The following is a 14,831-nucleotide window of genomic DNA, read 5'->3' on the forward strand; positions in this document are numbered from 1 at the left end:
CTTTTTTTAAGGAGGGAAGCAAAGTCTGTTCTGCAAACTTCTTTCTTGCAATGCAGAGACAGATCGCATTTTTTTTTTTTTTTTTACATCCTATACCTAACGCACTCTTTCCTGGAAGCCGGCGATAAATCACACAGCGATGGAAACCACTGTTGAACAGTGCTGGAGAAATACGGCTTGTCAAAAAGAGGCTCATTTCTGCCGTGAAAAATGGAAAGTGGCTCTATTGAGCTAAACTTTTAAATGGTGTCTGAGCTATCAAAATACTTGGGATGGCTGGGGCGGAAATGTCTGTACAACATCACGATTCGTGGCAGAAGGGCCCATACACTTTCAAAGTGATGCAAAGCATCGCTGCTTCCCTCTGGGAATTGTCTGATTGGCCCTTTCTGTAAACAAATTCAACTTTTCATAGCAAGTTTGCAGAACAGCCACGGCTACAAAATTGGATGCTTTTTCCCCCTGGTGTCTGCTTGATTCTGTGAAAAATGTGCTCATTTGAGATTGTCTTTAACTTGGAAAGTGAGATGATTCTCTTTGGGTTCCTGACTCATGACAACCGAGGGGATAGTAACAATTCAGTGTCAAGGAGAGTCATGTCTGAAGTTCAGGTCAAATTCAATAGCATGGAGATGACTTTCACGTAACTGAAAAGAACATGTTTGAGGAACTTTTGGGGGGGACGGTGACCTCATCCCCCCACGAACGTGCTCTCTCTCTCTCTCAGCTGAGTCAGTGACCCACGCACTTGGGGATGTCCCTCAGACCCACCTGTGCCTGGCACACTCTGGGGAGGGTTCGGGGATCACAGCAGAAGGGAAAGGCTTGGGGGACTGAAACAGAGGGTAACTTGGGGCACAAGGTGAGTTACTTGCTGCCATGTTCAAAATAAGGTGATTCAGGGGGGCAACCTCAGCGTCCACTGACAGAGGAATGGATAAAGAAGATGTGGCACATATATACAACGGACTATGACTCAGCCATAAGAAGAAATGAAATTGAGTTATTTGTAGTGAGGTGGATGGACCTAGAGTCTGTCGTGCAGAGTGAACTGGGTTTGAAAGAGAAAAGCAAATACCGTATGCTAACACATATATATAGAATCTAAAAAAAAATGGTTCTGATGAACCTAGGGGCAGGACAGGAGTCAAGATACAGACGTAGAGAATGGACTTGAGGACACGGGGTCAGGGTGAAGGGTAAGCTGGGACGAAGTGAGAGAGTGGCATGGACATAGATACACGACCAAATGTCAAACAGATAGCTCGTGGGAAGCAACCACATAGCACAGGGAGGTCAGCTCGGTGCTCTGTGACCACCTAGAGGGGTGGGATAGGAAGGGTGGGAGGGAGACGCAAGAGGGAGGGTATATGGGGATGTATGTATATGTATAGCTGATTCACTTTGTTATACAGCAGAAACTAACACAACATTGTAAAGCAATTATACTCCAAAAAAGATGTCAAACAAATAAACAAAAAAATAAGGTGATTTTTTTTTTCACTGTAGAATAGGAAAGGAAGCAGTTTTAGAAGAAAGCACATAGATCTTTGATAAATTAAAGGGAATCCCAAGTACCCAGAAAGTCTCTTTCATAATTAAAAGTGTTTCCACCCATAAACATCAAACATTCTGCCATATGTGAATAGAAAGCAAGATCAATTATACGAAGTCACACGTACGTGAAGAGTCTCGACTTTTATTCTGCAAAATGGAGCTGAAGTGGGTACAGCTTGCTGTCTTATCTGTAGTGCTTCTATGGAAGCAGTCTTTTGTGCTCACCCAGCTAGATGTCAGCAAAATGAAGTGGGAGAACCAAGTCGCTCCCCTTGCCTTCATCAGACATAAGTGAGACCAAGCATTTGGATTTCTTTTCCAAACTTGGAAAAAAGAAATGAAATCGAATTTTCATTATGGAATAGGAGAATTGGGCATGCCAATCTTTATTAAGAGGGAGCATGGTCATAGACTCACTATGGTAATACTCTATCTGCTTGCAAAGATGAGGCTGACAGGTTTTCACTTTAATGAATTAATGTGTTCAGGTATTATATTTTTGTTGCCTATGTTTTATATCACAAAGAAAGACTGCCCTCCATTTATGTCCAGAATCAGCTTACTTGGAGACGCAGGGGGAAAGATTTTTCTGCATATCCTGGGGTGATGGCCTCGGTAGGTATGAAGGAAAGATTCACTGCCCAGAGGAATCTCATATAGGCACACCACGGGGCTGAATTAGAGAATTCTCGTGGCGGCACTGAGAAGCTGCAAAGTGAAAAGCTCTGTGTGTAAACCTGGGACTGCCCCTCTTTTTACCCAAGCAGAAACCCTGCGTCGAAGGGCTTTTCATTTCTCACCAAGCTAGGATTGATCGGGAACAGCACTTGCTTCTTGAGAATTACGAGGCTGTACGTGAAGGAGAGGGGTCTTCTGAACAAAACTCCTCTCGTTCAATGAAAAATGTGGAAAAATGTGAGGGAACCTAATTAAGTGATTGTCATATAGCCTGGGTCCAACTCTCTGAATGTGTTTATTCACCTGGGAAATGTAAATTTAATATTGCTTAAGCAAGAAATCAGGGAAGCTGATTTCCACCAATCTTAGTGGGAGAGAGTTAGGCTGTCTTCTAAAGAGTAGATACCTATGTATCCGATTTATAGGTGGATATAGATAAATATGAGGATATTATCCAGATGCCCTTATTGAAAGGTTTTGATGAGGTTTTCATTATATAGATAATGACCTTTTCCATAAAAGAGCAATAATAAGCTTTTGAGCAGAATTCTCAACCGCAGCACTGCCAACATATTGGGCCAGATCACTCCTTGCTGGAGGGTGGCATCCTGTGCATTGTAGGATGTTTAGCAGCAACCCTGGCCTCCATCCACTAGATGCCAGCAACATCCCGAGTCAAAACAATCGAAAACGTCTCTAGACATTGATAAACGGCCCCTGGGAGGGACAGTCACCCCAGCTGAGAACCATCCCTTTCGATGGTCAACGTCTCCAGGGCAGACACACGAGGACGTCTTCTAGACCTGGTGGGTGACATGACCTAAATAGTATATTGTGAGATCATGTTATTCCCATGAGCAATCTGGAAGCAGACTGCTGTTTGCTCATCTGTGCTGCCTCTTGGAGGACAATGACATCTTGCAGAGCCTTGGACCAAAACCCAGACATAGTATCATTGGGTTGAGTTGCACCGTCGACAGGTGAGCTCCATTGCAAGAACCTTCAATAGTCAGAATGGGCTCCCCTGATGACACTGGCTCATGCACAGAATGTTTGGGTCAGCTTAGGAGGGAGGCCGCTTCCTTCCTCAATGGGCACGTGGGAGAAACACAGGACGACCCCCATCAGCCTCAGATCGGGGTGGGTACGAGGTGCCGGCAGCAAGACCACCCTTCGGGGGTCTTCCTCTTTGCCTCTGAACTTCTCCCTTCCCTTGGCTCTTCCCAGAGAGGTGGAAAACCAGTTAAAGAGAGTGTGAAAGCAGGGCCTTCCCTGGTGGTCCAGTGGGTAACACTCTGTGCCCCCAACGCGGGGGGCCCGGGTGCGATCCCTGGTTGGGGAGCTAGAGCCCACATGCGTGCCGCAACTAAGAGTTCGCGGGTCACAACTAAGAAGTCTGCATACCGTGACTAAAGACCTGGCACGGCCAAATAAATAAATAAATATTTTAAAAATATAAAGATACTGTGAAAGCAGAGCGTACCGACGAATTTAACATCGTGAACCATGAGAGAAAAATGTACTTAACGAAACTATCTGAACGCTCAGTGTGCACTGGTCATGGAACTAATCAGATTTATTCCAAGGGAAAGAACCAGGGCCAGAGAGTAAATAAAATAAGGGGTGAGAGTTTTAGTTTTCTGTAAGAAAAGACTTTTGATGAGCTACTCCTGCCAAGTTTTCTGTCATTAGAGGGGAAGAAGAATAGTTTGACTGGAGTAGAAGCTCTTAGAAGCCCCTTCAGCCCTCATAGGGATGATTCTCTGAGCCCAGATGGACACGAAACGTGTAAGTGTTTCAAACAACTCTACTTCCCTACCTGTTACCTCTCAATATGGCGGGTGACACAAAAATGGCAAGTATTCATGCCCTCCCTACTCTGCATTTGACAGGCTCTAGTGCTTTCCATGCTGTGCAAGTGTGAACCCATTTGCAGGAGAAGAAATCAAGGCCCAGGAAGTTCAATGCTTCGGCAGCAGCGAAGCCGCAGCAGTACAGCTCCAGGAATCTCTGCTCTTCTCTGGAGCACCAGCTACCCTGACAGCGTGGTCCAGAGACCCACGGGGATGCCTGAGACCTATGAGGAGGTCTATGAGCTCAAACCGTCTTTGCAGTAATTCAAAACGTTATTTGCCTTTTGCACCACCACTCTGTCACGAGCTTACGGTGGGTTTCCCCAGTGGCTCCATTACCACTCTGTCAGCCGATGCAATGTGTGCTTGGGCCCTCTTGCGTTTAAAAACTTTTATTTCCAGGTTTAATTGCTCATATGACAAACACTGATAGATATCGCCCACAGAAACACAACACCTTTGGGCTCCTGGATCTGGGAAGAGTGTACATGAATCTCGAGACCACAAAGTTTGAGAAGGGCGGAACTCTATAATTCTGCCTTTCCCATCTGTGTGTGTGTGTGTGTGTGTGTGTGTGTGTGTGTGTGCGCGCGCGTGCACTTTGAGAGGAAGGTACACCTAATGTGGAAATTAAAAAAAAAAAAAAAAAAAAAAGAAGAGTGAACCAAGGTTGCATACAACGGGAGGTGAGCAAACCTCTCCATGGACTCAGCTCTGGCTGAGCTGTTGTTTTCCTCTCTGGTTTCCAGTTTCCTCTTGGTTCTGTCGGCACCTGAATTTGAACAAGATTTCCAGCCCGTGTGCCTGCCGTCACCCTGGATTGCCACCCAACTAATGAAAACAATGAATCAGTGTGCCTCACTTACAACTCTTCAGATTGGTAAATACACTTAAGGAGAAACCACTGGCAAGGCCATTGGAAGTTGTATTTAAATTTAAGAAAAAGACATTTCATTTAGAACTTGCTAAATGAAGACGTGCTAGGAAAAAAGGGGCCTGACTGGGCACCCAACTGCCTTTCTCGCTGCTGCAGCAAAGAGCTGGTGAGCAGGGCCAGGAGGAGAGGTGTGGGACGAAACAAGGGAGGTTAGAGGGCATCTGCCCAGCTGTCCGAGAGAGAGAGAGAGAGAGAGAGAGATATTCCACGGGATGCCAAAAGAGGGAGGCTCAGTTAAAGACCGTCCGTCCCATAGGATCTCCCTGGTGGCACAGTGGATAAGACTCCGTGCTCTCAATGCAGGGGGCCCGGGTTCAATCCCTGGTCAGGGAACTAGATCCCACATGCATGCTGCAACTAAGAGTTCACATGCCACAACTAAGGAGCCCGTCTGCCACAACTAAGGAGCCCATGTGCTACAACTTAGGAGCCAGCGAGCCCCAACTAAGAAGCCCACCTGCCGCAAGTAAGACCTGGTGCAACCAAATAAATGAAAAAATAAACAAATATTAAAAAAAAAAAGACTGTCCATCCCCTTCAGGCTTTGGACTTTATCTCCCACTGGGATAACAGGATGGACAGAGCAGTGTTTACATTGCTGGACCCACCAGTAAATCCCATAACTGGGCATGGATAACGGGTCCAGCCGGAGGTAGCATACGCCACCGCGCAGGCGAATCGGAACACCCTTGCCCACAAAATCCAGAGGAGACTGTCCCGAGCACCTGGGAGTCACAGTACCTGTCTTCCGGCAGAGGGGACCCCGCAAGTTTGGCCACCGTGGGGAAGATGTCCATGTTGCTTGTCGGCTCATCGATCTCCAGCCCAGCCTGGATCACTCCCGGCCACCGGAGGATGCCTGGAACCCGGATGCCTCCTTCCCAGTTGTTGGCTTTTCCCCCTAAAACGCCGAAGGAGAGGCATCAAGGAGATTTATACATCTTTCCGACACGTACCTCGATGCACTCTTCAATGCTCAACGCGGGGTGGCCGATTTGGAAGAACCTAGTGACTTAATGACATGGATTCAATGAGAATTTCACAAGCAATACAGTATCTCTTGTGGTGAAAAAAATATATTGGGTTGGCCGAGAAGTTCGTTTGGGTTTTTTCCATAAAATGTTATGGAAAAAACCCAAACAAAATTCTCGGCCAACCCAATATATATATATATATATGTCCCGGTCACTACATGCATGACACACGGCCAGCATTGCCTGGTGGACACAAGTGCTGACTCTGTAATCAGGGAGACTCAAATCTCGCAGCAACAAAGACTTACAACAATGTTTCTGGGGTCACGGGGTTCAAGTTCCATTTCTACTTTTTACCACTGGTAGGAGGCAAAATAATGGCACCCCCAAAGGTCCACCCGCAACCCCTGGAATCTGGGGATATGGTACCTTATCTGACAAAAGGAGAGATTATTCTGGATTATGTGAGTGGGTCGAATATAGTCACGAGGCTCTTTATAAGGGAAAGAGGGAAGCAGGAAAGTGGGCATCAGAGCAGCTGAGGCCGCAGTCAGAGAGACCGGAAGATGGTACGTCACGGGCTCTGAACCGACAGAAAGGTGCCCCAAGCCAGGGCATGCAGGTGGCCTCTCGCCACGGGTAAAGGCAAGGAAACAGCTGTTCCCCGAGAGCCTTCCTAAAGCAACACAGTTCTGCCGACACCTTGATCTTAGCCCACGTGGACCCATTTTGGACATCGGACCTGCAGAACTGTAAGATCATCCGTTTGTGCTGGGCTGAGCCACCAAGTGGGTGGTGATTTCCTGCAGCAGCCCTAGGCAATGAAAACACCAGTTCTGTGCCCTTGGGGACACGGATGAACCGGCCGCGCTACACGCTCCAGACATGTTAGATGTGGGTGTTCCACAGGATTACGATGTCCAGCCTGAGAGACAGGAGGCCACTGACTACAGCCATTTTCATCACTGCTAGTATTTCATTACTGGCATAGCTCTTACTGTTTAGTTGGGAAAACGAGCATTGCACGTATGAGGCAATTCGAACATCACTAAGTAGAGCATGAAAGGGGTGTCAGGAGGGGCTGGAGGGGGGAGCTGGGAGTGGGTCACAATGTCAGCAGAAGATGCCCCCCAAGGTCTCTCACTAATGGTCCTTGGCGAAGGGAGACAGCGGCACGGCGGCCTTGGGCTCAAAGAGGCCAGGGGTGCTGCCTCCCTCCAGCAGGGAACACGCGGATGGATGGAAAATCAGACACGCTGCTTCCCCAGGACTAGTTCCCCATGACTCTGTAGCAAGCTGTGCATAACCGATGGCAGCCCGACAAAAAGCACAGAGGGGGCCTCTTCCCTGGGAACACGGGCCCTGAAGCAACAGACTGTGAGTTGGTTTGCGAAGGAGAGACAGGGTCAGCGGGGAAGGACAGGGGATTGCACGGGAGACACAGGAAAAACAGGTGAGGGAGTGTGGATTCTTTCTGAAAGTGTCTGAAAAGAGCATCGTCTAAATTTAAAATTTGGTTGAGTAACTGTCAGATTCACGCATTTAACACCCTGGTGGCACTCGGTCGTGATACGAAGTCACAGACACATGATGGCTGAGTTAATCTCTCCAGGAAGGTGCAGAGAAAATTCTTCTACCACTCACTCCGAGACTCTTGTTAGGAACAGCTGTCTCTAAACCAAGCTTTTATTTTTGTCTTTGCACATGCTGCCACCCGGCAGGTCCAACGCCTCGGCATGGCAAGAGCATACGCTCGTCATTCTTTTGCTTGATGTGGGCACAGAGTTTTGTGAAATACTCTACTTGTCATCTTTTGTCCTCTTGGGCATCTCCCCGCCCGATAACACTGCTTCCCTGGACTGATGGGAACCACGTGACGAATCTAATTCTCACTAAGGTCCTTCTCACCCAAGATGCTATAGTTGACACTCTCCTTGATGTATTCAGTCCAGGGTCTAAAGCCCCACCAAGTATAGATGGGAGATGTGACAGAACTGCCCAGGTTCTATCAAACTATCATCCACCTGTTATCGGGGCAAAAATAAACAGCAGTCACCTGCTCATGTCACTGCTTGAAGGGGAGGTAAAGAACTGAAGAACACCCTTAAGATAACCGACCCGGTTTCAGAAGCTACAGGTGACTATTTAAGCAAGACATCAAACGCCTAAATCATCTGAGCCAGGGGACGTGGCACGTGTTTCCTTTGAAAAGCCAGGGAAGAACTATTTTAGGTGGTTTGGGTGGCTTGCCCTGCTCCTCAGAAACTCAGGAGCAGGAGGGCCAGACAGCAACAAATCCACATGGCTGTGTTTCAGGAAAACTTGATCTACAAAATCAGGCAACAGGCTGCATCTGGCCCAAACGCCATAGTTTACTGAGCCCTGCTCTTTTTCTTTCTTTTTTTTTTTTCATTGGAGTATAGTTGATTGACAATGCTGTGTTAGTTTCTGCTGTACAGCAAAGTGAATCAGCTATGCATATACCTATACCCACCCTTTTTTTAGATTCTTTTCCCCCATAGGTCATTACAGAGTATTGAGTAGAGTTCCCTGTGCTATACAGTAGGTCCTTATTAGCTATCTATTTTATATACAGTAGTGTGTATGTGTCAATCCCAATCTCCCAATTTATCTCCAGCCCTTACCCCCTGGTAACCATAAGTTTCTTTCCTACATCTGTGACTCTATTTCTGTTATGTAGATAAGTTCACTTGTAGCCCCCCTTTTTTTTTTTGATTGATAGCTTCCACATATAGAGCCCTGCTCTTAAAGTTACTGAATTTAGATTTGGGTAGATTTAGCCCTGACCATACTCCGTCATATTAACTCCTTCAGTGTTAGGGGGGAAATGTCACCACAACTTCCACTGATGATTTATTTTTTCACTTAATTGGACTCCTTCATATCTTCTGCAAGAATGAAAAAAACTAAAGAATCTCTCCTTCAGCCTGAAATGTAAAGTAACCACATCCTGGCTCTGGACCACCCCTCCAATACCATTCCTTAGTTGAGCTGAGTCTCACCTAAGTGCCCCAGCAAACAACTCATCCTATCCCGCCTTCTGCAAAGTTCTGTTGCTGTTTTCTCTGCCAGGATTTTCCCCCAACCCCCAAAATCATTTCTATAAACCCTCGAAAGCCTGCATAACACGCTCTTCCTATTTAATCGAGGCTTCTACAACCACTACCACACGTAATGTCTTCCTACTCTCCACTTCCTGGGCATTTTTCAAGGTTCTCGTTTATGGGATGTGTGACAATCAACGCGATCCCATCTCATCATCCCAGCGGGACCAAGAGTACTTGAGAAGAAACTCGAATCTACTGTTGAATCAACTGCGGTCCACAGCGCAATACCTTCCAAATAGAGAAGGTCCAATATACGCAGTGAATGAACGAAGTAATGGATGAACTGATGCAGAGTATTCCTGGAGGAAAAAAAAAAGAGAACCTCACAGATGGGGGTGGCCATAAACTCCTGTTTCCAACCTCTTTTGGCCCCTTAACTTTGCTAGGCTTTTTCATTTCCCTAACCTGCTGCACTCCCGAAGTTCTCTCCTCCGGGGCCTTTCCCAACACGCCGATCTTCTTAGTCTCACTGTGCGTTCCATCCAGGAAAAGGAGCGCAGGTAGCACGAAATACATCAACTCCCTGCCCTCCCAGACCTCACTGTATCCACCGATGTCACATCCCCAGCCATGTCCCCCTCCAGGCAACCTCGGCCCCCGTCAGCCACAGACCACGTCACTCCCACCCGCTCCGCCTCAGAAGTGAGTGATCCAAACACTCTACTATCTAACCACAAACCTCTGCCTTCCAATACAGCCTTCTCCACCTTGGGCCCAAACTCTGCAACGTGGAACCCTGTTGTACCACGGTCACACGTTCTGTCAAATAAAACCCAGTGCGGCCAGCTCGTCGAAGACTGCCATCATCCAGTAGTTCGGTTTTCTACTTACGTGGACAGTCGCGATTGTTCCACGTGATACTTCAGTTTTCGGGATGTTTGCTAACTTTTTCCTATGTGGTCCCGACGACCAGCTCAGATCATGCAATATACCATTTCCATCGCATTCTTGCTCAAAGACTGGATCCCAGAGAACCTCTGAAACATATTCGCGCCTTCCCAGTACGAAACCAGCCCTCAGTGAAAATATCTATCTGTGCTCTGTAAATCGAGATCTTCTCAACTTTGCGCATCTGGTTAAAGTGACCAAATGGGGTCCCTTCCTGTTCCTGGAATCCAGTGTTCCCCACGTGCAGCTGGCATGTCAACCCGCCCCCAGAATACTACTTCTCACCCCCATGCCCCGCCCTACCCCGCCTTCAGTAGGTCACTCTGTTTCCTCCTGCGGAGAGGAAACAGAAGACGTCATCTGGGCACGCCTTCAAATTCCAGCCACCGTCCCTCCTCAGTGCACCAGCGTCTGCTCTCCGCATTGCCTCCCGCACTAGGCGAGGTGCCGCCTCCTTGCAAAGATCACTCCTTCTACACGGTGGGTCTCAGTCCCCACGGTGCTCTCGGAAATCTGACATTCTCAGTTGTCCCCTGGACCTTCACGACCCGTCTACTGAAGTTGACTTGAGAGAATGAAACACACTCCAACCTTCCCCGTGACCAAGCCCCCCTTTCACAGCCCATCTCCCCCGCTGCACAGACACATTGCTGAAAAGAATCTGAGGAACTGCTCACCTTCCACCGCCCCTTCTATGCAGCCAGCCTCTGCCCCTTGCTGCCCACTGAAAATACTCTCAGGAATATCACATGTATAATATACACAATGGACTCTTGGGGTCTACATCCGACTTGACTGTTCATCAGCATCCATTTCTACGAACCATGTTCTCCCCTGGATCTTCCCTTCCCTCCCAGCTTTCTTCTTATTTCCCCGTCACTCTCTCCGTATCTCCTTTGTTGGATCATTATCTCCCGTATCCTTTTACGTTCAGCTTGGTGCCTGACCCTCTTCTCTTCTTACGCTAAATGATCCCATACACCAACCCAATAGAGGTCTCTGCCCAGGAGTCCTAATTCCTAAAGGGAACCTCTGTCTAGCGAATCACACCAGCCAAACACGTAACAGACAGCTTTGACGTCCTCCTTTCCCTCAAACCCAATATCTAATCAATCGCCAATACCAGTGGGTTTACCAACACAACCACGTTGATTCACTGCCCTCTTCACTGAGTTAAACCACTGATCCTTCAAACCTAAGCTCAAGTGGTTTTTCATTTACATATTCACTCAAAAATAATTTCTTACAATACGTCGGGCACTGTTCTAGGTTCTAAGAATACAGATGTGAGTAGAATACAACTGGATTGTAGTTCGTGCACTCTGGCAGATAACAGTATCCCCTGCCCTCACTAAGGGCACTTAGGACACACTTTGCGTGTACTGACTTCTTAATCATCTCAACGGTCCTCTACGATGTTCCTATAATAACGATCCTATTATTCAAATTCTAAAGACAAGGGAACCAGGTCTCTGCCTGGGAGTCCTAATTCCTCAAAGAACTTCTATCTACCCAATCACACCAGCCAAAAACATGACACGTCTTATGTTACCCCTCAGTTCATCGTTATGATCACTTCTTTACCCCTTCCTTATAGTGGATTTGGGTGATATTCTTGACCTCCAATTTTAACTACTACCCAAATGGCAATAACTATATATATATACACACACACAAATACATACATATATATATATACACACATATATATAAACACACAATATATATGCACACATTTCTATCTATCTATCTATCTACCTGTCTGTTCATCTCTATCTATCTACCTATCTACCTACCTACCTACCTATGTCTGTCTGTCTATCTATCCTATCCATCCATCCATCATATCTATCTATCTATCTATCCATCCCTATCTGTCTGTCTATCTATCTACTTCATTCTATCGGACATACTAACGTGGATGTAGGCTACCTTTCATCAGCTGCATCACCCAGTATCCCTGTTTACACCTTCACCTCTGGCAACCTTGAGCTGCTTTTCTGCTCCCTTTAAGCATCTCACTCCTGCCTGGAATGAACTCTCCACCTCTCCTCTCCCAGCCAACACTTCCAAACATCAGCCTGCAAAAGGTCCGTGTCTCCTGGGAAGTTCTCTGAATTCCCAGGTTGGGGGAACAACGTCTAATCGACCCTTCTCAGAGCGTCCTTTCTAGTTTGTTATTCTGAAACCATCTCCTTAGATGTCCATCTCAACCAAAGAATATGAGCTACTAGAGGCTGGGGACCCTGTATTTGCTGTCACTGTCCTAGAAGGTAGCCCCGAGCCTAGCACACTACGGAGGCTCAATATATGCGTGCTTGTCAGTGGAATTTAACTGAAGGAATGAACTGCTAGGTGAGGATAACATGTGAGCTTCTTTCAAAGACAAAAAGCCTGGGGAAGCCTGGGGGATGCCTCCTGGCACACAAGTCCTGATACTAGCAAGACCAGCCAGCTTTGCCCTCTCTTGGGGAGCTGATGAAAATGTTTGCTAAAATCTGAAGAATGAACCTGAATGTAACCACCTCCTAATAAACTACCAGAGCCTCTTGCTGTTTTTTTTTTTTCCCCCAACGAAAGCATCCATTGCTCTGAAAGCTGTGTGACTGCATGAGGCAAAGAGCCACCAAACTCAGTGACTCTAAGAAGCAACTCCTAAGCCATATGGACTCCAGCCAATCATCGGCTTTTGGAATTTGCACTTCAAGGAAAACTGCCAGAAGCTGCAGTGCCTTTCTTGCAGGCATCAGGGAATTCGGAAAGCATTTCTCTGCACGCGGAGAAAGTCTACTTTCATGAACACTCAGGAAAATACGATTTCTAGCCCTCACATCCACCAACCAATGCTTCTGCAGAAGCCATCTACAGAGTTAATTTATCCACTCCATTGACATGTATTACTTGCCTTTAGGCAGAGTAAAAGGGAGGCGGGGGTTGAGCGGGGAGCCTCCAGCTGGGTGACCTTGACTTGGGAGAGGAATGAAAAGGAAGCCAGAGCTAGGAGTATGATCTCATCCGAGACTTCGGAGAATTTTCAGCTGTGAGGAAGAGGAAGGAAACTCTAAGAAAATCTTAGGGAAGTTATTCTGGTCCCAGCTAAGGGAGGATATTTTAGGGAAAAGGTGAAAATAAGTTTACAAATATTACATACTAGGGAGGGTGTGGAGAAAAGGGAACCCTCCTACACTGTTGGTGAGAATGTACATTGGTGCAGCCACTATGGAGAACAGTCTGGAGGTTCCTTAAAAAACTAAAAATAGAGCTACCATATGATCCAGCAATCCAACTCCTGGGCCTGTATCCAGACAAAACTGTAATTCAAAAAGATACACGTACCCCAATGTTCATAGCAGCACTATTCACAATAGCCAAGACATGGAAAACAACCTAATGTCCATCGACAGGTGAATGATAAAAGAAAATGTGATACATACGTATAATGAAATAGTACTCAGCCATAACAAAGAATAAAATAATGCCATTTGCAGCAACATGCGTGGACCTAAAGATTATCATACTAAGTGAAGCCAGACAGAGAAAGACAAATACCATATGATATCACTTATATATGGAATTTAAAACATGACACAAATGAACTTATCTGTGAAACAGAAACAGACTCACAGATATAGAAAACAAACTTATGGTTACCAAAGGGGAAAGTGCGGTGAGGGATAAATTAGGAGTTTGGGATTAACAGATACACACTACTTTATATAAAATAGATAAACAGGGCTTCCCTGGTGGTGCAGTGGTTAAGAATCTGTCTGCGAATGCAGGGGACATGGGTTCGAGCCCTGATCTGGGAAGATCCCACATGCCGCAGAGCAACTGGGCCTGTGCACCACAACTACTGAGCCTGCGCTCTAGAGCCCGCGAGCCACAACTGCTGAGCCCATGTGCCACAACTGCTGAGCCCATGTGCCACAACTGCTGGAGCCTATGCTCTGCAACAAGAGAAGAAGCCACCACAATGAGAAGCCTGCACACCGCAATGAAGAGTAGCACCTGCTCACCACAACTAGAGAAAGCCTGCGTGCAGCAACGAAGACCCAACGCAGCCAAAAATAAATAAATAAAATAAATCAATTTTTTTTTAAAGTTAAAAAAAATTAGATAATCAACAAGGTCCTACTGTAGAGCACAGGGAACTATACTCAATATTTTGTAATAACCTGTAAGGGAAAAGAATCTGAAAAAAATAGACATATATGTGTGTATAAATGAATCACTTTGCTGTACATCTGAAACTAACACAACATTGTAAGTCAACTATATTTCAATTAAAAAAAAGAAAAGAGGGCTTCCCTGGTGGCGCCGTGGTTGAGAGTCCGCCTGCCGATGCAGGGGACCCGGGTTCGTGTCCCGGTCTGGCTAGATCCCACATGCCGCGGAGCAGCTGGGCCCGTGAGCCATGGCCGCTGAGCCTGCGCGTCCGGAGCCTGTGCTCCGCAACGGGAGAGGCCACGACAGTGAGAGGCCCGCGTACCGCAAAAAAAAAAGAGAGAGAGAGAGAAAACTAGTAGTGTCACTATTCCCTCAACCCCACAAAATTAAATTAATTTTTGGAAATGCAAACTACAGCAGAATCTAATGTTCCTTTGATTAAAAGGGATTAGCTGTTGAACTCTGTGTAGTGATTTAATCACACCCATTCTACCAAGGCGGTCCATAGATTTCATTAGTGAAACAGACTGAGGAATACAGAGGGATCCCTGAGCTCAAATAGTATAGATTTATTTACTTATTTTTTGAGCAGAAGGCTGAATAATGACCCCTAAAGATGCCCATGTTGGAATCCTTGGAACCTTTGAAT

General features: G+C 46.5%; 1 protein-coding gene across 8 annotated transcripts in view; it reads right to left on the reverse strand.

Annotated features, from left to right (window-relative positions):
• Positions 1-14,831, reverse strand: part of STS (steroid sulfatase) — a 165,121-nt gene that overhangs the window by 18,337 nt on the left and 131,953 nt on the right. For all 8 annotated transcript variants that reach the window (XR_010838699.1, XR_010838698.1, XM_067023752.1 and 5 more), the window contains one exon: positions 5,767-5,926. Coding sequence is in view for 6 of the 8 variants with exons in the window: in XM_067023752.1 (XP_066879853.1) it covers positions 5,767-5,926 (160 nt within the window). In the remaining 2 variants the exon portion in view is untranslated. The remainder of the gene's footprint in view (positions 1-5,766; positions 5,927-14,831) is intronic.

This window comes from Kogia breviceps, chromosome X (genome assembly GCF_026419965.1).
Source record: "Kogia breviceps isolate mKogBre1 chromosome X, mKogBre1 haplotype 1, whole genome shotgun sequence".
Taxonomy (NCBI): domain Eukaryota; kingdom Metazoa; phylum Chordata; class Mammalia; order Artiodactyla; family Physeteridae; genus Kogia; species Kogia breviceps.